At 41.3% G+C, this 22,967-nt stretch overlaps 1 protein-coding gene across 1 annotated transcript in view; it reads right to left on the bottom strand.

Moving 5' to 3' along the window:
- poc1a (POC1 centriolar protein A) overlaps window positions 1-22,967 on the bottom strand; it is a 111,734-nt gene that overhangs the window by 12,566 nt on the left and 76,201 nt on the right. The window contains exon 10 of the mRNA XM_079857751.1: window positions 13,342-13,503. Coding sequence (XP_079713877.1) covers window positions 13,342-13,503 — 162 coding nt within the window. The remainder of the gene's footprint in view (window positions 1-13,341; window positions 13,504-22,967) is intronic.

Genomic DNA, 22,967 nt, shown 5'->3' with positions numbered 1-22,967 from the left:
ACTGACTTTAATAACATGAGATTTTGGACAAATTACAGAAACAAAGTAGTCACTTCATTTGAACTTGATTTTAGTAATATGTTAATAATATAATGACACATGCAAGTATATGATCATCATAAAGCCACAATATCAAATTTGACAACACAGTGTGCCACAAAGTGGTGAAAATCCAGCTTTTAATGTTGTTTATATGTCCATGTGGTGTTTCTGACGTCACAAACTACCTTGAAACCAATCAGATCAACGTGTGATCGTCAACCAGTGGATCTCTGAGCTGAGGGAGTGAGTGGAGGCGGGGCTCATTTGCATATTCATAGAACCGCGCATACTAAATGAGGCAAGGGTGTCGAGTTACAGTCAAGATATTTTAAGGCATGAAGAAATTATTCAAGGAAAAAACGCTTAAATATGCAATTTAGCTGATCAAAGATGAGTTTTAAGAGATACATTATTGACTACAGAGGGACTTTAAATATTACAGTGTTTTCTGTACATATCTGGTACAGTAGCAGTGGTGCTCGTGCACAGTGTCCTGGACGGGACGGGACATTTCTTTAGGTGAACCCAGCCCTGGATATATACCCGAACACAAACACAAACACCAACCGCAGACATTCTTGCTCCTCTAAAGCAAATCTGAAGGACAGAATGTGGATTTAGTGTGAGCAGTGTGAATGCAGATCCTCTTCTGAGAACCGTGAAAGGTCGAACTTTTATACAGTTTGAGTCCGCACGAGGCGAATCCCTGGAATGCTAATTATGGCTGTAGTTATTTCTGATCATTCTTCCTCAGCTCTTCTGTTCAGAGTCTTCCCTGGCTCGAGGATCAGACCCGCACACAGGCTCTCTGAGCTCGATAACATCTGCAGGAGGGAATGGGTTTAGCGTTTCCTTCCTCTGCTAGTGTGCTTTTCAGATCAATGCGAGAAGCGTCTCTGGCCCGTCCTCGCTCCGGCTGTCAGAGGCTCAGGGGACGCGGCGCTGAAGGTCACCGGAGGACTAACCACACTACATTCATGCTGTTTACAGAAGCACTGCTCTAAACCCTGCTAACATTCAGCTTTGAATTTACTCAGCATTTCTCTTTTTGTTGGCAGTCTAGTTGAGTTGGACAAGTGTGTTCCAGTGTGTGTCCTAACAGGGGAACGCTGTCTGAAGGCGTTCCCTGATCGAGAGATCGAGAGACAGATCTACGGCTCGATCACCCTCGCCTGTTATCTCCATGTTTAAATGCTCTTATTATAGACATGAAAACATGAGACAATAATCATAATAAACAAGGTCATCTACAAGTTTGCATCCCAGAATTACAGGGTTATAGAAGCGTCTGGACAGAGCCTGTGTTTCACGTTCTCTGTAAAATCTGCACTATACACACACACCCCACTGCGTTACACACACACCCCAGCTGTGGCTTCTCAGTCGAGGACATGAACTGGTGGCTAACACACCCGCTGAGAGACGTGATGATGTTTGGGCTCACTGTAATACACTCAACTATTAAAACTGCTACCAGTCCCCATACTAACATCTGTAATGGGCAGTGATACGGGCTGGGAGTGTGTGTGTGTGTGTGTGTGTGTGTGTGTCTCAGCACATTCCCCCACTTCAGGCTCAGATGTGAATTATTCATTGGGTTCTTCAGCCACTGGATCCAGTGTTTCTGCTAGTGTGTGTTCGCAGTCAGACGGGCTTCAACAGTGCACTCACAGATGTGTGTGTGTGTGTGTGTGTGTGTGTGTTCAGCTTCAACATGATGATCGAATGATGACTCGGGAGATATTCAGTGTCATTTTGTGCAAACATCAGTTGCTGGACTCAACGGTCGAAATGAAATGTTAAAAATTTTGCATTTTAGTAAATGGAGGGGAAAATAATAAAGGAGGAAAAATAAAACTCACAACCTTCACTTGTATAGCAGAACAACTGAATCTATTTGAACTATCCTTTTATGTATAAAGTTGTGTATCACATGAGTGGATGTTAAAGAGGTCCTGTCATCCATTTACGGGTCATATTTCCCCGTGCGGTACACACACACACACACACACACACACACACACACACACACACACACACACACACTCATACGAACGCTGTTTCAGACGCTGAGCCGATTACTTGATTAACTATTTTCTGGAGAATAACATGCTCTGATAAATACACTGATTTATACACTACTGATTAAAAGATTGGGGCTGGAAAGATTATTATCGAAAGAAATTAATACTATTTTTATCATTTCTGAAGGATCATGTGACACTGAAGACTGGAGTAATGATGCTGAAAATTCAGCTTTGATCACAGGAATAAATTACACTTTACTATATATTCACATAGACAAACTGATATTTTAAATTGTAATATTCAGCCATGTGATCAGCTAAAGACAAAAAAAACCCAACCCCGAGTAATTATTATTATACAAATATTTGATCAAATTAAAAAAAGATCTTCTATTACTATTACATACTATTGTACTCTAAAATTTAATAATCATGATATAAAAAAAATATACTATAATACAATATATGTTATAAATTATATTATAAATAAATGATTAATAGAATTTTTATTATTAATATTAACAATGTTAATTATTATTATTTTATTTTAAAGAACAACAGTATAATTACAATACTATGGTTGTCTTAATTTCTTTGCTTTCAAACATTAAAACATTGAGCTTTATTCAGTTTTACCGCTCCTCTTTGTCGACAACAACAGATTCATAACGGATTCCCATGAGGAGTTTGGGAAGATGACTGACGCTCGTTGCGTTTCCGAATGTAAATGATAAGCGACTCGAACACTCTCAGAGAAGCTTTAACTGTGAATCTGGACTGAAAGGAACAGTGCTGTGCTTTACTCTGAAACATGCAGCGTCACACTGTAGAGATCTGATGATCACACTATCTCACATTCTCACCAGCAAACATCGGCTGCTCGGATCAGATCTAACTTAGCTGGATCCTGAATCAAGGTTGTGTCCTGATCAGTGCACACACTGCTATATCTGCATGTGAAGCTCAGCATTCCCTGCATGAGGACGGGGATCTGGGATCGGGATAAACGCTCCCAGGTGGACAGAAGCGCTTCCACATGCAGAAGAACAGCATCAGGACAGAGGAAGGTTCTCCTGCGATGGAAACCAGCTGTTTCTGGATAACAGCTCATCTATAATAAAGTCTTTTCCTCTCCACTATCATACAGATGCACACCAAGCACACAGAATCAGGAGAAAAGCTGACCGGAGCATTAGCCTTCACTTTCCCAGAGGAAGAGGACTTGGAAAACAGCTAAAGATATGAACAATGGTAGCATCAAACCTCTAGCTCAGGATTTATTCACCTTCTCCATTAGGCTAAGTCATCAAAATGTGTTTAACTGAGTCTCTTCAAACCAAACAACACAGCAGTTCCTGGACTGGACAGGCATTCGGTCTACGGGCCCTATTTCCCCGATCTAAGCTCATGGTCTAAAGCGCAGGGCGCAAGTTCACTTAGGGCGTCTGAATCCACTTCTGCTAGTTTAACGGCGGGAAAAATGGTCATGGTCTAAAAGGGTTGTCTCTATTCTCTTAATGAGAAATGGGTGAGTTTTGGGATTTACGTGCATTAAACCAATCAGAGTCTCTTCTCCCATTCCCTTTAAATGCCAGTTGCGTTTATAAACGTGCACGCTGTATACAATAACATTAGGCACAGTAGCTTCTTCTTTTCTTTTTTACCAAGAACTTTATTGAACAATATGAACAACCATAAATGGCCTGGTACAAAATAGGGATGAGTCACGATTTTCGATTAGTTAGCGGATGCATAACGCTTCCCACAAAGAAACATTGATTAAAATTAAGATACAATTTATACAAAACGAAATTCACTTTAAAGAAAGGTTTTATACAAAACAAAACTTAATGTGGTCATCAAAATTATGTCTCCCGATATATTGCGCATCTTATGATTACTCATGCTGTTCACTTTTCATAAAATCAGGGGTGTGTTTTTTTAATAATTCCCAGCGATCGTCGAATATTATTTTAGCTTGAAATGTCTTAATCAGACAACAGACAAGCATCATAGCATAAGAAAGAAAATATAAATAAATAAAGAAGTAAAATAAAGAAATAAAATAAAAATACATTCAAGTAAATAATAAATAAAGAAATAAAAGAGGCTCAGTAGTTTCTGCAGCACGTTACGTGACTAGCGGTGTCTGACTAGTCGACACGTGGGGTGATGACATCATCATCTCACAAAATATACGGACTGGCTGTACACACGAAACGCAAGGGTGTCGTTTTCAGATTTATCCACTCTGGGACCCGGTTTCAGTCTCCCAAAACGCCGGATCCGTCTGGACGAAACGCCGATACGATAAAAATGCTTACGTATACAGCTAAACGCGCCTCCGTGTGGACAGGGCCGCAGTCTCGAGAAAGAGTCCTGGCAAATATGCCATAAGTAAATGAACAGTTTGTAGGATATAAGACATAAATAAACATAAGCACGTTTGAAGTGTAAAACATAAACATACCCAGACAGCAACACAGTGTCGGCCCAGATCCAGCCCACATCCGATACACGTTGATTTCACACGGCCCAGATGTGGGCCGACACTATGTTGCTGTCTGGGTATGCATCAAAGCACGGCGCATGTGTGTCTTAGTCCTGTGTCAAATGTACTTTTTAAGTTTTTATCATATTTAGTCAATCTATCCTGCTTTTTTGGTCGACTAAATGTCTGGGAATTTTAGTCCAGTTTCAGGTAATGAAAACTCACATTTTCGTCATGTTGCATAATGATTACACCGATAATCATGATTATTTTGCACGAAATTATAATCACAACGATTGTTGTCATTTGAGAAATTTATTTTTACATTTCATCAGAATTATTAAAACTAATACGCATGGTTTATTTGACTTCATCTAGTTTCCTGATTTATTATGGGCGATTTATCATGTACATTAACAGATTATGAAAACCGGTAAAACACAAAAGGTAAAACTGTGAAATTCCTAATAGTAATTCCAATAATCCTACATTAAGTTAAAGGGCACCTATTATGCAAAATTCACTTTTACATGGTGTTTGAACATAAATGTGTGTTGGCAGTGTGTGTACACAACCACCCTATAATGATAAAAATCCACCAAGTGCTTTTTTTATAATCCCCATAAATCATAAGCACTGTCTCAGAACGAGCTGTTCTCAGATTCGGGGCAATGTGACGTCACTTTGCACAGGCCCCTCCCACGACTGTTGAGTGACACTTCAGTTTGAGCATAGACCCGCCCTGAGTGAGCTGGACACAGAGTCCGCCATTGATTCGACGCTTGAGCAGCTGTAGACAAGAATGTCTCCTAAGCGATTGAGGTGTTTTGTTGTTGGATGTAAGAATGAACATAGCAGTCTTCATTTACTCCCGTTGTTACTCGAGGATGGATCTGGGGTGCGTTTCCCGAAAGCATCGTTAGCCAACTATGGTCGCAAGTTCCCTCGTTACCAATAGAGTTCAATGGACATTGCGATGAACTTGCGACCATAGTTGGCCAACGATGCTTTCGGGAAACGCACCCCTGTACTGTTCGTGATCCAGCTTCAGTCTCCGGAGGAGCGACAGGACTAACGTTACTGACCACGGCAGAAATGAAAGTGAGAGCGTGCACTTTATGACAGCTCATCCAGTCGTGGATATACAGTTTACCGGTTGATTAAGCACCCACTGAAAAGTTGTGTATATATTTGTTTACTGTTAGTTGTAACGAGTGTTTTGTGTACTTCGCTGTGTATGTTGATGATAATGAAAGGGAGAGAGAGAGAGAGAGTTTATGGATAAGACTTTAATGTGCACTTATATATAGGGGTGTGACGGTAAGTATATAACCGTGAGACCGACGGTTATAGTCGAACACCGTCATTAGATCTCTATAACCGCCAAAACCGTGTTATTAAAATATTTTTTACAAACATTTTTTATCATAGAGAATGTTTAAACACTAATTAAAAACAATTGTTAACAGTCTATGTCATTAATGGTCTACGTCGTTTCCAACTGTATTTGATTCTTTGCCAAGTACCAACGCAAGTTTTGTTTTGTAAATCGTCAGACATAATTTTTACCACTTCATTAAGTTTTTCATTCTAAAGCCTTTCTTTAAAGCGAATTTCGTTTTGTATAAATTGTATATTAATTTTAATAAATGTTTCATCAACCAATTGCATGTATTTAATAAATAAAAAGCAAATATAGTAGACAATATAATAACCGTGACATTGAGGCGACAGCGCGCCGCGTTCACTTGCATTGCATTGTTAAAAGCCTTTCTTTAAATCGAATTTCGTTTTGTACAAATTGTATCTTAATTTTAATAAATGTTTCATCAACCAATTGCATGTATTTAATAAATAAAAAGCAAATGACAATATAATAACCGTGACATGGAGGCTCCGATGCGCCGCGTTCACTTGCATTGCATTGTGTGAACTAGAGCGCATCTCATTGTAAATGAATGAAACTCAGCGTAGGCCTATGCCTCATACATTAGCATTAAATATCTTTGCTGCATCCTTTCTAGAACAGACAAGGGCTTTCCTGTGGCTCGCACCAGCAGAGCATTGCATCGTCCATAGACCGCAAAACACTCAGCGGATGGCGGGCGGGTGCGGCTTTAAAATTTGGTGCGGATGATGAGTTTTGTGATGCGGTTGCGGACGAAATTATACCCCATCCGCGTATCTCTATCGATAACAACATTGAACACTACACAAATATACATTTTATTTTTTTTAATTTAGGCGATCAAATAGCTAATCAGTGTCTGCTTGTTTATTCAAACTAAGTTGTCCTATAACAGACGAACCCCCCCCCCCCCAAACAGTGATTTTCTGGAGTAAAACTAAGGCTTCATCTTTTGTGTGAGGTACAAACTTAATTGAACTCATCAGTATATTTTGGCCATCATTCGGACGGGGTCGCTACAGCAGGCTTGTATTAATAGTGGATAAAAGCAGATGACAAATAAGTATTAACCGTAATTAAACTAAACTATTCCTGTTCTATCTCTATACAGCATATATTCTCTGGCTCTGTAGGCATTATTGTCCGACTCCGAGTCGAAATGAACACCGCTACTGAGAGTTCCTGTTCTGATATTATCAGATGAGATTGTCCTGGCTCTGAGTGCGAGCTCGTGAGGCTCCACCCCCCTGGGCCGGCAGCAGCAGTTAATTTGCATTTAAAGGGATACACACTAAAACGGAGCGTTTATCTGAGCCCCAAAAAATGACAATTTAAAGGGTCATTTCACCCGTGGAGACATGAATGTGTATTGAAAGTGGGTCATTTATGTAGAAGAAATGTGAAATTATTTTTGAATTTGGAGCTTTCTAGACTGAGAAAAGCCAGAAAATGTATTTTTGGCTTATGTGGATGAAAGACAACAACTCCCAGAATGCACTTGCTTCGCTGCCCTACAAGGCCACTCCCAAGCCACGCCTACCGGTAAGAGCGCGCTGTTGAAAACAAAAACATCAAGGCAAGGCTAGGCTACGAGTGAGTCTCCGTGACGAGTTTGCCCAAAATGTCCGGGATTCGGCTTTTGCGTTCTACAGTCGCCATTCATCATGTTTACTGTGGCGAGCAGGACGAGGCTGAGGGGCGCGGGAGAACGGCACGAGGCCGGTGGCGTGATTACTGACGACCGACACCTGTGAGGCACTGTTCTCGTATCTCGCACGGAGGAGCAGGTATTTTCTTAGCAATGGTAAAACACACATCAACCGATCACGCCACCGGCCTCGCGTCTTTCAACCGATCACGCCACCGGCCTCGCGTCTTTCAACCGATCACGCCACCGGCCTCGCGTCTTTCAACCGATCACGCCACCGGCCTCGCGTCTTTCTCCCGCGGCGCTAGCCTCGTCCTGCTCCCTGTATTACTGTGATTACTGATGAGCGCGCCTGTGAGATGCACCGGTCTCATGGGCTATCTCTCACGGAGGTGCGGGTATTTTCTTAGCAATGTTAAAACGCAAATCAACCGATCACTTGTTTAGCATTCATGAAAACATTACATTCAGATTCACCAATCGGGGTGAATTCAGTTAGATTGAAACAAAAGGTGAGCATGTAAACAATGAATGGCGACCGCAGAAAGCAAAAGCTGAATCCCGGACATTTTTGTCGATCTCGACGGCCGGACATGTCCGGGAAATAGAGTATGGTAACCCCTACTACTCAGCTTTCTTCGTCCCTGTTTTCTGCAGGTTTCTGCCGTTGAAATCAAACGCACTCGCACTGATCTGTGATAGGTCTGTTAGCGCATTAGGTCCAACCCCCTATGGGCGGGTTTGAAAGGGTGGATCTAGTGCTTGTAGTCTTAACAGAAATCCCCCCCTCTTACACTTCCTCCTACAATGACGCAAAATGACGATTTTTGCGTCATTGTAGAAGGAAGTGTAAGAGGTAAATACAGATTTCTCTCGTCTCGGGGGAAAATGAAAAAATGTTGCATGACCATTCAATAGTATGACTGGGTTTCTAACAATGCAAAGCTTAATGCAAATGGGTGGAGTGTCCCTTTAAACATGCTGTAAAAAAATATATGTTGGGTATTTTGAGCTAAAACTTAACATACACACTCTGGGGACATCAGAGACTTATTTTACATCTTGTGAAAAGGGGCATAATAGGTGCCCTTTAATGCTTTTCTTTTAAAACACCAGCAGAAAAGGCTTTGTATCGTCACACAGAGGATTTATTAAGTGGAGATCATGTTTGGATTTATTACAGCTCATCACTGAAGGTTTGATGGCAGATAAACAGCAGAAGCGGCTCGTGAAGGAACAGACTGACTGACAGCAGAAGATCTCAACGAGATCAATAAACTCAAGCTTACATGCTTTAATTCAGATCATCAGCGCTTTATTCTCAGTGTAGAGAGAGTGTGTGCGCAGGGTTGCCAGTTTCACCATATTAATTAAAACACTGGGAAGAAAATGTATCCTTTTAAGAGAAAAGCTCTGATTGGGGGATTTGAACTCTGGATATCTGGCAACGCAGGCATGAAAGCTCATAGAGGCTTATACAACAGTCTGACATATTTTGTCTCCTCTTTTTTATCCCCGATAAAAATAAAGGAAGACTTAGGTAAAAACTAAATTTTAATCTCGTCTTTTTTTCGTCAACAATATTGCATGTTTATTTAGTCACGGATATTGTTTAAAAATAACTATAAAGATAACCATAACGATAGCTATATCAGCGTTCACACCAGATATCGCCAGTCACTTTAAATGCTCAAGCTCTTTAAAGCAGGATGGATACTGATTGGCTGTCAATGTTTTTATTGTTCATCATCTGGAAAAAATCTTTCTGAAAGTGATTCCAACAATATAGTTTCTATTTGTCGTTGCCGGAATAGTTGTGATGTGGCCTCTGATATTCTTTTATATTTAGAAAGACTTTTAGAACTATATCTGAATCGTTATTGTTCTTGGTGTGAATGGGCCTTTAGTCATGAAAAAATGGTTGTCGCCAAACATTTTTTGTCATGGTTTTCATTAACTAAACTAACACTAATGTGCACAAGGTATTTTTAAGTCCGACTGGGATAACAGATTGAGTCAGATTGAGAGGGATTCCCTGTGTGAGTATCAGAGGGATTAAGAAGAGAGTATTGGGTGTTCCCTGTGTGAGTATCAGAGGGATTAAGAAGAGAGTATTGGGTGTTCCCTGTGTGAGTATCAGAGGGATTATGAAGAGAGTATTGGGTGTTCCCTGTGTGAGTATCAGAGGGATTAAGAAGAGAGTATTGGGTGTTACCTGTGTGAGTATCAGAGGGATTATGAAGAGAGTATTGGGTGTTCCCTGTGTGAGTATCAGAGGGATTATGAAGAGAGTATTGGGTGTTCCCTGTGTGAGTATCAGAGGGATTAAGAAGAGAGTATTGGGTGTTCCCTGTGTGAGTATCAGAGGGATTAAGAAGAGAGTATTGGGTGTTCCCTGTGTGAGTATCAGAGGGATTATGAAGAGAGTATTGGGTGTTCCCTGTGTGAGTATCAGAGGGATTAAGAAGAGAGTATTAGGTGTTCCCTGTGTGAGTATCAGAGGGATTAAGAAGACAGTATTGGGTGTTTCCTGTGTGAGTATCAGAGGGATTAAGAAGAGAGTATTAGGTGTTCCCTGTGTGAGTATCAGAGGGATTAAGAAGACAGTATTGGGTGTGTCCTGTGTGAGTATCAGAGGGATTATGAAGAGAGTATTGGGTGTTCCCTGTGTGAGTATCAGAGGGATTAAGAAGAGAGTATTAGGTGTTCCCTGTGTGAGTATCAGAGGGATTAAGAAGACAGTATTGGGTGTTTCCTGTGTGAGTATCAGAGGGATTAAGAAGACAGTATTGGGTGTTTCCTGTGTGAGTATCAGAGGGATTATGAAGAGAGTATTGGGTGTTCCCTGTGTGAGTATCAGAGGGATTATGAAGAGAGTATTGGGTGTTACCTGTTTGAGTATCAGAGGGATTAAGAAGAGAGTATTGGGTGTTCCCTGTGTGAGTATCAGAGGGATTAAGAAGACAGTATTGGGTGTTTCCTGTGTGAGTATCAGAGGGATTAAGAAGACAGTATTGGGTGTTTCCTGTGTGAGTATCAGAGGGATTATGAAGAGAGTATTGGGTGTTCCCTGTGTGAGTATCAGAGGGATTATGAAGAGAGTATTGGGTGTTACCTGTTTGAGTATCAGAGGGATTAAGAAGAGAGTATTGGGTGTTCCCTGTGTGAGTATCAGAGGGATTATGAAGAGAGTATTGGGTGTTCCCTGTGTGAGTATCAGAGGGATTAAGAAGAGAGTATTGGGTGTTACCTGTGTGAGTATCAGAGGGATTATGAAGAGAGTATTAGGTGTTCCCTGTGTGAGTATCAGAGGGATTAAGAAGACAGTATTGGGTGTTTCCTGTGTGAGTATCAGAGGGATTAAGAAGACAGTATTGGGTGTTTCCTGTGTGAGTATCAGAGGGATTATGAAGAGAGTATTGGGTGTTCCCTGTGTGAGTATCAGAGGGATTAAGAAGAGAGTATTAGGTGTTCCCTGTGTGAGTATCAGAGGGATTAAGAAGACAGTATTGGGTGTTTCCTGTGTGAGTATCAGAGGGATTAAGAAGACAGTATTGGGTGTTTCCTGTGTGAGTATCAGAGGGATTATGAAGAGAGTATTGGGTGTTCCCTGTGTGAGTATCAGAGGGATTATGAAGAGAGTATTGGGTGTTACCTGTTTGAGTATCAGAGGGATTAAGAAGAGAGTATTGGGTGTTCCCTGTGTGAGTATCAGAGGGATTATGAAGAGAGTATTGGGTGTTCCCTGTGTGAGTATCAGAGGGATTAAGAAGAGAGTATTGGGTGTTACCTGTGTGAGTATCAGAGGGATTAAGAAGAGAGTATTGGGTGTTACCTGTGTGAGTATCAGAGGGATTATGAAGAGAGTATTGGGTGTTCCCTGTGTGAGTATCAGAGGGATTAAGAAGACAGTATTGGGTGTTTCCTGTGTGAGTATCAGAGGGATTATGAAGAGAGTATTGGGTGTTCCCTGTGTGAGTATCAGAGGGATTAAGAAGAGAGTATTGGGTGTTACCTGTGTGAGTATCAGAGGGATTATGAAGAGAGTATTGGGTGTTTCCTGTGTGAGTATCAGAGGGATTATGAAGAGAGTATTGGGTGTTCCCTGTGTGAGTATCAGAGGGATTAAGAAGAGAGTATTGGGTGTTACCTGTTTGAGTATCAGAGGGATTAAGAACAGAGTATTGGGTGTTCCCTGTGTGAGTATCAGAGGGATTAAGAAGAGAGTATTGGGTGTTACCTGTGTGAGTATCAGAGGGATTAAGAAGAGAGTATTGGGTGTTCCCTGTGTGAGTATCAGAGGGATTATGAAGAGAGTATTGGGTGTTCCCTGTGTGAGTATCAGAGGGATTAAGAAGAGAGTATTGGGTGTTACCTGTGTGAGTATCAGAGGGATTAAGAAGAGAGTATTGGGTGTTCCCTGTGTGAGTATCAGAGGGATTATGAAGAGAGTATTGGGTGTTCCCTGTGTGAGTATCAGAGGGATTAAGAAGAGAGTATTGGGTGTTCCCTGTGTGAGTATCAGAGGGATTAAGAAGAGAGTATTCGGTGTTCCCTGTGTGAGTATCAGAGGGATTAAGAAGAGAGTATTGGGTGTTCCCTGTGTGAGTATCAGAGGGATTAAGAAGAGAGTATTGGGTGTTACCTGTGTGAGTATCAGAGGGATTATGAAGAGAGTATTGGGTGTTCCCTGTGTGAGTATCAGAGGGATTATGAAGAGAGTATTGGGTGTTCCCTGTGTGAGTATCAGAGGGATTAAGAAGAGAGTATTGGGTGTTCCCTGTGTGAGTATCAGAGGGATTATGAAGAGAGTATTGGGTGTTCCCTGTGTGAGTATCAGAGGGATTAAGAAGAGAGTATTGGGTGTTACCTGTGTGAGTATCAGAGGGATTATGAAGAGAGTATTGGGTGTTCCCTGTGTGAGTATCAGAGGGATTATGAAGAGAGTATTGGGTGTTCCCTGTGTGAGTATCAGAGGGATTAAGAAGAGAGTATTGGGTGTTCCCTGTGTGAGTATCAGAGGGATTAAGAAGAGAGTATTGGGTGTTACCTGTGTGAGTATCAGAGGGATTATGAAGAGAGTATTGGGTGTTCCCTGTGTGAGTATCAGAGGGATTAAGAAGAGAGTATTGGGTGTTACCTGTGTGAGTATCAGAGGGATTATGAAGAGAGTATTGGGTGTTCCCTGTGTGAGTATCAGAGGGATTATGAAGAGAGTATTGGGTGTTCCCTGTGTGAGTATCAGAGGGATTAAGAAGAGAGTATTGGGTGTTCCCTGTGTGAGTATCAGAGGGATTAAGAAGAGAGTATTGGGTGTTCCCTGTGTGAGTATCAAAGGGATTAAGAAGAGAGTATTGGGTGTTCCCTGTGTGAGTATCAGAGGGATTAAGAAGAGAGTATTGGGTGTTCCCTGTGTGAGTATCAGAGGGATTAAGAAGAGAGTATTGGGTGTTCCCTGTGTGAGTATCAGAGGGATTAAGAAGAGAGTATTGGGTGTTCCCTGTGTGAGTATCAGAGGGATTAAGAAGAGAGTATTGGGTGTTACCTGTGTGAGTATCAGAGGGATTAAGAAGAGAGTATTGGGTGTTCCCTGTGTGAGTATCAGAGGGATTATGAAGAGAGTATTGGGTGTTCCCTGTGTGAGTATCAGAGGGATTATGAAGAGAGTATTGGGTGTTCCCTGTGTGAGTATCAGAGGGATTATGAAGAGAGTATTGGGTGTTACCTGTGTGAGCACATCCAGCTGTGAGATGATGTGCTGCAGGGTGTTGGTCAGCGCAGCAGGAACACGGTCAACCTCCGTCTGCGAGTCCACACCGGCTCCAGGCGAAACCGCACCGGCTCTGCTGTCACTCCTGTGTGAGGATCGGCCAGCGGGATCTGACTCCTGCAGGAGAGATGGGAAACTGTTACTGACATCCATCTGAATGTGCTTCACATGATCCGTCACTGCCTGCCCCTCCTTCCGATTTACAATATGTGCTGTCATTGGTTAGCTGGCCCAGTGTGTTGTCATTGGTTAGTAGCTGGCCCAGTGTGTAGTCATTGGTTAGTAGCTGGCCCAGTGTGTTGTCATTGGTTAGCTGGCCCAGTGTGTTTTCATTGGTTAGCTGGCCCAGTGTGCTGTGATTGGTTAGCAGGCCCAGTGTGCTGTGATAGGTTAGCTAGCCCAGTGTGTTGTGATTGGTTAGCAGGCCCAGTGTGTTGTGATTGGTTAGCAGGCCCAGTGTGCTGTCATTGGTTAGCAGGCCCAGTGTGCTGTCATTGGTTAGCAGGCCCAGTGTGCTGTCATTGGTTAGCAGGCCCAGTGTGCTGTGATTGGTTAGCTGGCCCAGTGTGCTGTGATTGGTTAGCTGGCCCGGTGTGTTGTGATTGGTTAGCTGGCCCAGTGTGTTGTGATTGGTTAGCTGGCCCAGTGTGTTGTGATTGGTTAGCTAGTCCAGTGTGTTGTGATTGGTTAGCAGGCCCAGTGTGTTGTGATTGGTTAGCAGGCCCAGTGTGTTGTGATTGGTTAGCAGGCCCAGTGTGCTGTGATTGGTTAACTGGCCCAGTGTGCTGTCATTGGTTAGCAGGCCCAGTGTGCTGTGATTGGTTAACTGGCCCAGTGTGCTGTCATTGGTTAGCAGGCCCAGTGTGCTGTCATTGGTTAGCTGGCCCAGTGTGTTGTGATTGGTTAGCAGGCCCAGTGTGTTGTGATTGGTTAGCAGGCCCAGTGTGTTGTGATTGGTTAGCTGGCCCGGTGTGTTGTGATTGGTTAGCTGGCCCAGTGTGTTGTGATTGGTTAGCTGGCCCAGTGTGTTGTGATTGGTTAGCTAGTCCAGTGTGTTGTGATTGGTTAGCTGGCCCGGTGTGTTGTGATTGGTTAGCTGGCCCGGTGTGTTGTGATTGGTTAGCTGGCCCAGTGTGTTGTGATTGGTTAGCTAGTCCAGTGTGTTGTGATTGGTTAGCAGGCCCAGTGTGTTGTGATTGGTTAGCAGGCCCAGTGTGTTGTGATAGGTTAGCAGGCCCAGTGTGCTGTGATTGGTTAACTGGCCCAGTATGCTGTGATTGGCAGCGCTCAGCACGTGTTCGGGAAATGTCATAACCCCCTTCATAACCGCGAGCTCTACTTAGATGTAAACATTAACGATGGCATCAATTTCAAACCATTTCAAGCCCGATTCAGACCCTGACAATGTTAACGAACAAGAGGATTGTGTTGAACGGACATTTCAGAGTGGTATGTTTTTTTTCATCTACCATTTAATCATATTTGTCGGAAAACTATGTTAATACAAACAGTAATCAATCACAAAATCATGGATACTTTTCCTAAGGGGCTGTGAACAGTCTTACAAAAGCTACAGTAAACACTATATCAATACTGTAATGTTAGCAGGCTAGTGGAGGCAAAGCTTTGCCCTTCATTTGCATCACAGCTATCATAGCAACTACATAAAGCTTATAATTGGAACTGGTAATACACAACTACAAATAATAAGACATACTTTTGTGCGTATAGCCTGCATTGTACTCTATTCTGGAAGCTGTTCTCAGTCAAATGTGCATCGCACAGACAAAAGCTGAGGTTATGATGTTCAGGAACAGTGTTAAAAATAAATTTTAACCTCTCTAAGTTTGACAGCCTTAGGACAAACTTTTTCCAGAGTATAAAAAACAGCGACAACACTCTTCCTCTTTTCTGAAGCAGTATGGCCTCACCCCCTGTGTTGCGTGTTCGGGGGCGGGGTTTATGTAAATCTTGGGGTTTATGATGTCATAAACCGAGAAGAAGCTCGTTGTAGTCCCTACCAGCCATTTGTTGTAGTCCTTAAAAAGCGATTTTTGTAAAAGAAAATATCTCCCTTTGCTTTGAACTTTGAGTGTCGTAACTTTGCAGATGTTGTTTATGCTCAATCAGCAACATTACACACTAACTAAAGTTAAAAAAGTGAAATCATAATTAAGGACCCCTTTAATTGATCCATTATGCCGTCCTCCTTATTGTTAGTTAGTTACTTTTACGTTCTTCGCTACGGCAGTAATCGGTTTACTTCTGGTCGCCATTGCTGTTCCATCAGCAGCTGTTGCTTAAAGTCCATATTAAAAACATTGATGCGGTCACATGTGTTTCTGATGATAGTTTGAGAAATCATGTGATAGTTTAATGAAAATGCTGAATGTAAAGGCCAGCTGTGTAATTCACTCATGTTGTCTGGATACAATGTTATGGACACAAATGAGACTTACAGGATATCTGACTGATCGCCACTGGAAGACAAGAGACACGGGAAAGCCAAATTCATCACAACTGCTCCATCAATAAAACATATTACACCAATAAAGACTGATATTAAACCCAAGACGCGATGATTAAAGATACTAATAAGCACTTATTACACTCCCGTTTGCTTCCCAGAGTTTGTCCTTGTATGTAAGCCTGATGGGTTGAAGGTCCATGATAGTAGTCCACATGAAACATTTGCACTGCCACAATGAAACTGAAACCACAGACAGACAACTGAACTCTATAGAGTCTCTATGTGTGTTTCCAAGCGTATGACTGGTGTTGTTGTTGTTCAGTGTGATTACTATTGAGTGGAGAACAAGAGAACAGATCCTGTGAAAGGACTTCATGAATGAATCTGCCTGATACTGATGAGGAGGATTGAACAAGGAAGACCAAGAATGAATAAGAGAAGTTCTCAGATCAACAATCAACTGCCAAAGCATGAAGTTCAGAGATCAGAAGCTTCAGGGAGACTAATCTGTTCAGAGGAAAGCGTATGGAAACTCTTCTTGAACATGTAAAGTTTTCGATTAGAACCATGTCAAAAACATCATCAGAGATGGTTTTCTACAGACACATTTGGTCCGAGGGTTTGGCATCATGTCTGAGTTCTTCTGAAAGAGGCCAAAGGGAAAAATAAACAGCTATTCGACTCACTCTGAGAATAAAGACGGCATAAAGCGGCTCCTGGACACATCTGGCAAACAGGTGCAATTCGAGAGCCTCTTCCTGGGCCAAGATAGGTAAATATTTGCCTGTGTGACCCTGGTGATTCCAGGTCTGTTCAACACAGGCTGATGTGATGGTGGAAGAAAGCTGGCCGCTGAACACCAGCAGGTCTGAGAATGGTGAAATACTGAGTCCTCCGAGATCCAAGTCTCAGTAAGGACTGAGTCCTAACTTTAGAATTAATATTGTCACATGGAATCAACGTTTATGCCGTTGAAATTCTGCAACAGAGCATTGACATCTCTGACATTGACATCTCTGACAACAGAACATGACATCTCAGATCATTATCTAGTCTCGTGTAAACTTACAAATATGTTAGACCCATCACTTCTGCCACTAAAGATTGCTTTCTTAATAATCTTCCAGATCAGTTTCATCATCTCAGCATCCCGGATAGCTTAGAAGAACTCGATATTGCGACAGAAACTTCTGACTCTTCCTTTTCCAGCACTTTAGACACAGTTGCTTCATTGCGCTTAAGGTGAGACACAGCAGGTGAAAACATAATTTTTTTCATGCAGTGGTCAATTTTTAGATTTTGGGCCAGTTTGCTCCCTTAACATGTACGCTTTCATGTCAAAATAAAAAATATGTCAACATTACACATTAAGGTGGTTATTTAATTATATTTTATCAACTTGCACCTTTAGATTTCTACCGGAAATCACCAAAAGTTAGCATTCTAATGCAAGCTCCCGTGCCGTCTCCATTCACAGAAACATGTCATGCCTGTTATCATTGTAGAGCTCCCAGTCTCCTACACAGCGCCGTCTAATCCAAATATGGGCATTTCCTTTGTAGAAATAGCCAACCGCGAAAGTTTGCCAGGGAATCTACAGCCGAAAACCACATCTGATTGGTCGATGTGAATATCCGACTAAGTGATTAGTTCTCTGCTCCAAAACATAAGCACAGCCAAAAAGGTGAAAAGACACTGACAGGAGATCGAAGAGGGCCTACATATGGTGCAGGCGTGGACATTTAGGCTGTAAACAAACGGGGAGCTGTTTATTAGATTCAATTAGTTATAGATGGACATAGAACAAACAGGGACAAGTTGCAGTTTTTGTGACTGTTGTTATGTGTGTTTGTTATGGTAGTTCTCTTCAGCTTAAAGGTCCCTTATTATGCAAAATTCACTTTTGCATGCTGTTTGGACATAAATGTGTGTTGGCAGTGTGTGTACACAACCAGCCAATAGTGATACAAATCCACTCACTCGTTTTTTATTAATCCCCATAAATCATCAGCACTGTCTCCCAACGACCTGTCTTCAGAATGCGGCTTTAGTGACGTCACTACACCACAGGCCCCGCCCACGAGTGTTGACAGACACTGCCGTTCTAACATAGCCCCGCCCTGATCGAGTCCACAGCTGCTGCACTGAGGAGAATGTCTCCCAAGCGTTGTAGGTGTTGTGTGGCTGGATGTATTAATCCACATAGCTCTCTCTATTTACTCCCGAAATCTGAGGCAGCCGCTGAAGACGAGGTGGAATTATTTTGTTTTTAAAGAAAATGCTCCCTCAACTCTACCGAAATTCGTTTATGTACTTGCGCACTTCTTGTAACTTACTGTGTTTACTCAGCTCTTACGGTGATTTTCTGGAGTAAAACTGACGCTTCATCTTTTGTGTGATGTACAATAAACTTTATTAAACTCATCAGTATATGTTTGATCATCATTCGGACCTGGTCCGAAACAGCAGACTTGTAGGCTATTAATAATGGATACATACAAGCAGATGACAAATACGTTATAATAACCGTAATTAAACTACTAAACTATACCTGTTTCATCTCTATACAGCACTCTGACTCTGTAGGCATTATTGTCCGACTCTGGGTCAAAATGAACACCGTTACTGAGAGTTTCTGATATTATCATCATTCCGTGAGATGAAATTGTCCTGAGACTGAGCGCGAGCTCATGAAGCTCCGCCCCCTGGGCCGGCAGCAACAGCTCATTTGCATTTAAAGGGCACACACTAAAACAGCACGTTTTTCTGAGCCCCAAAAAATGACAATTTAAACATGCTGTAAAAAATGTTCTGTTGGGTATTTTAAGCTAAAACCTCACATACACACTCTGGGGACATCAGAGACTTATTTTACATCTTGTGAAAGGACCTTTAAGGCTATTCATTTATTCATTTATCAATTTTCCATGTGTTTTAAGTATTATACACTACTGATATTAATGAACTGAATATATATTTTGTTTGTAGGTTGGGGGTTTCAATAGAAATGTATGAAATTATACAATATAAAACTTTAAAGGCCGTTTTCTCAAAATGAGTTTTTTCTTTATTATTTATTTATTATTATTTATTATTTACCTTTATTTTACCAGGGAAGAAAATCACATTGAGATTACAATCTCTTTTACAAGTGAGCCCTGGCCAAGAAGGCAGCACATAGAAGATACACTTTAACAAACAACAAGCAACAAAAAGACAGGGATGCACAGAAATATTAAAATATACAGAAAATCACTATTTAAAACAATCACAAACATGATGATAAATTTGATTTAGGTAAGACTTGAATTCAACATGTGAAATAAAAACCTGCAGTTTTAGCTGGTTTTGCAACTCATTCCATGAAGTTGGAGCACTATAACTAAAAGCAGTTTTACCAAACACTGTTTTAATTTGTGGAACATCATACAGTATGTATCTACTTGATCTTAGCTTGTATTCAGATCTACTAGGTGTTAAGAGTGTAGTTAAATATGAAGGAGTATGTCCAGTTATTGATTTATACACAAAGATCAACCAATGAGTTTTTTCTCAAACTCAGAGTCAAAAATATCCACTTCAGTAGCACCGACAAGCACCAACCTTTCCAGTCTTATACTTAGCTATATTCTGAAGGCTTTTACAGAGGGATTTGTTGATATATCATTCATATCCTGAGTTATAGGTCCTTTTACTCCAAACAACATGGTGAAAATAGATTTTTGATTTTAATTGATTTTAAGGCTATTGTCAGTATTCTCTAATTTACTAAAGCACAAAATAAGTTATCCAGAATCCCCTCAGTAAAAGCCCTTTCATCTAATATGTCAACAAATCGAACCAATAATTTTAAACCTGGTCCTTTCCAAATTCGTTTTTTGGAAATGTATGCAAATGAGAGTATTTTTAAGTATATAAGGCCTCATTTGCATATTAAAACATTCATTTACACAAAACTTGTTTTTCTTATGTTTATTCCAGTAATAAACTGGAGAAGTTTCACAGTGATATCTTCTGATTTAAAAAAAAAATCCCTATTCACCTGCAGTGTCTCGCCTTATATAAAGCTTCAACCCTATACGTTTCCAAGCAGCACAGCAGTATGACTTCATGAACTTCTTTACTAACAAGATTGATAATATTAGGGAGAAAATGATAACTATGCAACCGTTTACTACAGTATCGCATCAGGCAGTGCATTGTAGTCTCCCTGAGGAAAACTTCCATTCATTCATTGCTATAGGAGAGGAAGAATTTACTAAACTCGTTAAATCATCTAAATCGACAACATGTATGTTAGACCCTACACCGACTAAGCTACTGAAAGAAATACTCCCAGAGGTCATAGATCCTCTTCTTAATATCATTAATTCATCTTTGTCTCTAGGATACGTCCCAAAAAACTTTAAGCTGGCTATGATTAAACCGCTTGTTAAAAAAACGCAACTTGGTCCTACAGAATTAGTCAATTACAGGCCGATCTCGAATCTACCTTTTCTGTCAAAGATACTAGAAAAGGCGGTATCCTCACAACTATGTTCCTTTTTAGAAAGAAATGATATCTGCAAGGATTTCCAGTCCGGATTTAGACCGTACCATAGTACTGAGACTGCTCTCATTAGAGTCACAAATGATTTGCTCTTATCATCCGATCGTGGTTGTGTCTCTCTATTAGTGTTACTCGATCTTAGTGCTGCGTTTGATACTATCGACCACAACATTCTTTTAAATAGACTCGAAAATTCTGTTGGCATTAGTGGAACTGCATTAGCATGGTTTAAATCAGGGGTGCCCAACCCTGCTCCTGCCGATCGACTGTCCTGCACAGTTTATCTCCAACCCTAATCAAACACACCTGTCTTTAATTTTCAAGCGATCCTGAAGACGTTAATTGGTTGCTTCAGGTGTGTTTGATTAGGGTTGGAGATGAACTGTGCAGGACAGTCGATCGGCAGGAGCAGGGTTGGGCACCCCTGATTTAAATCATACTTATCATACAGTGAAAAGAGATGTTTGTTAACCTGTTTTTACCTAAATAAAAGCTTTAAGGCCCGTTCAAACCGGCGCTCGATATCTTTCTGTTTATTATAACCGCTGCAGTTTTGTCGTCTGTCGCTTTAAATGCTCGAGCTCTTTAAAGCAGGATGGATTCTGATTGGCTGTCAATGTTTTTATCATCAATCAGCTGGAAAAAATCATTCTGAATGTGATTTCAACGATATCGATTCTCTGTGTTGTTATTGTCATAGTTATGGTGTGGATTCTGCTATTCTTTTATATTTAGATCAAGTATTCTAAACAAGATTTGTGTGTTTCTATTACGACTGAGTCTGGTTTCTCCCAAGGTTTTTTTTCTCTCCATTCTGTCACTGATGGAGTTTTGATTCCTTGCCTCTGTTGGCTCTGGCTTCTGGCTTCTGGCTTGCTTAGTTGGGGACATTTAATATTCAACAATACTACTGATCTGCCTGCATTGACACCATTATATGAGAACTGATCCGTTATTCAGGAATCCTCTAGTATGGCCAGACGTAAGAGTGTAAATATGGCCCCGTTAACACCGCAAGTCTTAATGCTCAATTCTGATTTTTTGCTCAGATCCGATTTTTTGATTGGCTGTTCACATTACCTTTTAAAATGTGACCTATATCTGATTGCACTGTTTGAGGTTTCAAACTAACCCGCATGCGCAAAAGAACAATAACAATGACATCAGACGCAGCACGCGGTTGCACTAAGTTTCGGGAGGTTATGGAGGAAGTAAGCATATTCGCATTTATTTCAAAATGTTTGTGTAATGGAAGCCGTAACATTAATGAGCAGGTGCTGAGGAGGAGAAGAACGAAGAGAAAGAGAGCAAAATTGGCTATTTTTGCCTTTTGTGGGTTTATGGCTGCAAATTCACTACAGAGGTCTGTGTGGATGCGTAGACGAAGCCAGGAGTGGTGGGAATGTGATGTGAATAGTTTCACTGAGACGCTGTTCTCCTGTGTCCCTGTTCTTCCATTTTGTGTGCAATTTTTTCAAAAACGGAGCGGTTACGGTAGGATCCTTCTAGTTTAGCTTGAATTGAAGTATCTCCTCATATACTAATTAGGTCTAACACCTCACTCTCCCTCCACTGACTCGCTCCATCGCTGTTCTCCATATCTAGTCAAGTTTTTAATGTTGGGCTATTGTCTGTGTCTGTTGTGTCTAGGGCTTCGCCGGCGCATAATTGTGACAAATGTCGACGTATATTGACGTAAAAGTCGCATCAAATCCGCCTTGGTTGTTCACACTGCGACCACATTGAAAAAAATCAGATCTGGGTCTGATTCAGGACCACATATGTATGTGGTCTAAATCTGATTTGAAAAAATCAGATCTGGGCTAGATTTGAGTGTTCACACTACCTCTGAAGAAGTCTGACCTGGTCACTTGACCCCAAAAAAAACAGATTTGGGCCACTTTTGCCTGCAGTGTGAACGGGGCCTATGAGGCTCAGTGTGATTGACAGCTGTCACATTCCCTCAGACGCGGAGAAGCGGGAACTCTTCCATCAGCACCAGCTCGTCTCTGCTGACTCAGACCTCAGATCCTCAGGGATATTCATGACAATGGCAAGCGTGGGATCATCTAAACCTTCCCCTTGATTCGTTGACGTGGAACGGAAAAAGGTGCGTTAGTCATCCGTTAGCACTGAATAAATTCAGCTGGGATTTTTCCTGGTTCTCCACTGATGGTGCGACACGAGGAGATTTCTGCAGTGCCAGGTCAAATATTTACTCTCAGTGAAGTTTAGCCTTATATAAACCGTGTTCGGCTGCTCCGGCACTGAAGGCTATATTTAATCCGGCTGAACCGCTCAAACACTAGATCCCCAAGGAACAATGGGAAATGTCTGGTCAGGTAGCATAACACCTGAAACACACACTCTTTACATGCTTTCTGTTCTTATAAATCAATTACATGTCCATTATTCATCAGTGTGACAAAACCAGGTCATTCATAATAGCGTATGGTGAGAATGAACCACTTTCAAATGATTTCCATGAAAATTTCAAATGAATTAGTTACATGAATGCTGATTACGCAACAGTACAAGAGACAAAAGTTACACACAGGACTC

This window comes from Squalius cephalus, assembly GCF_949319135.1.
Source record: "Squalius cephalus genome assembly, chromosome: 22".
In the NCBI taxonomy this organism is placed as follows: Eukaryota; Metazoa; Chordata; class Actinopteri; order Cypriniformes; family Leuciscidae; genus Squalius; species Squalius cephalus.
The sequence above is the reverse complement of the archived record's forward strand: the minus strand, read 5'-3'. Positions and strand labels throughout refer to the sequence as shown.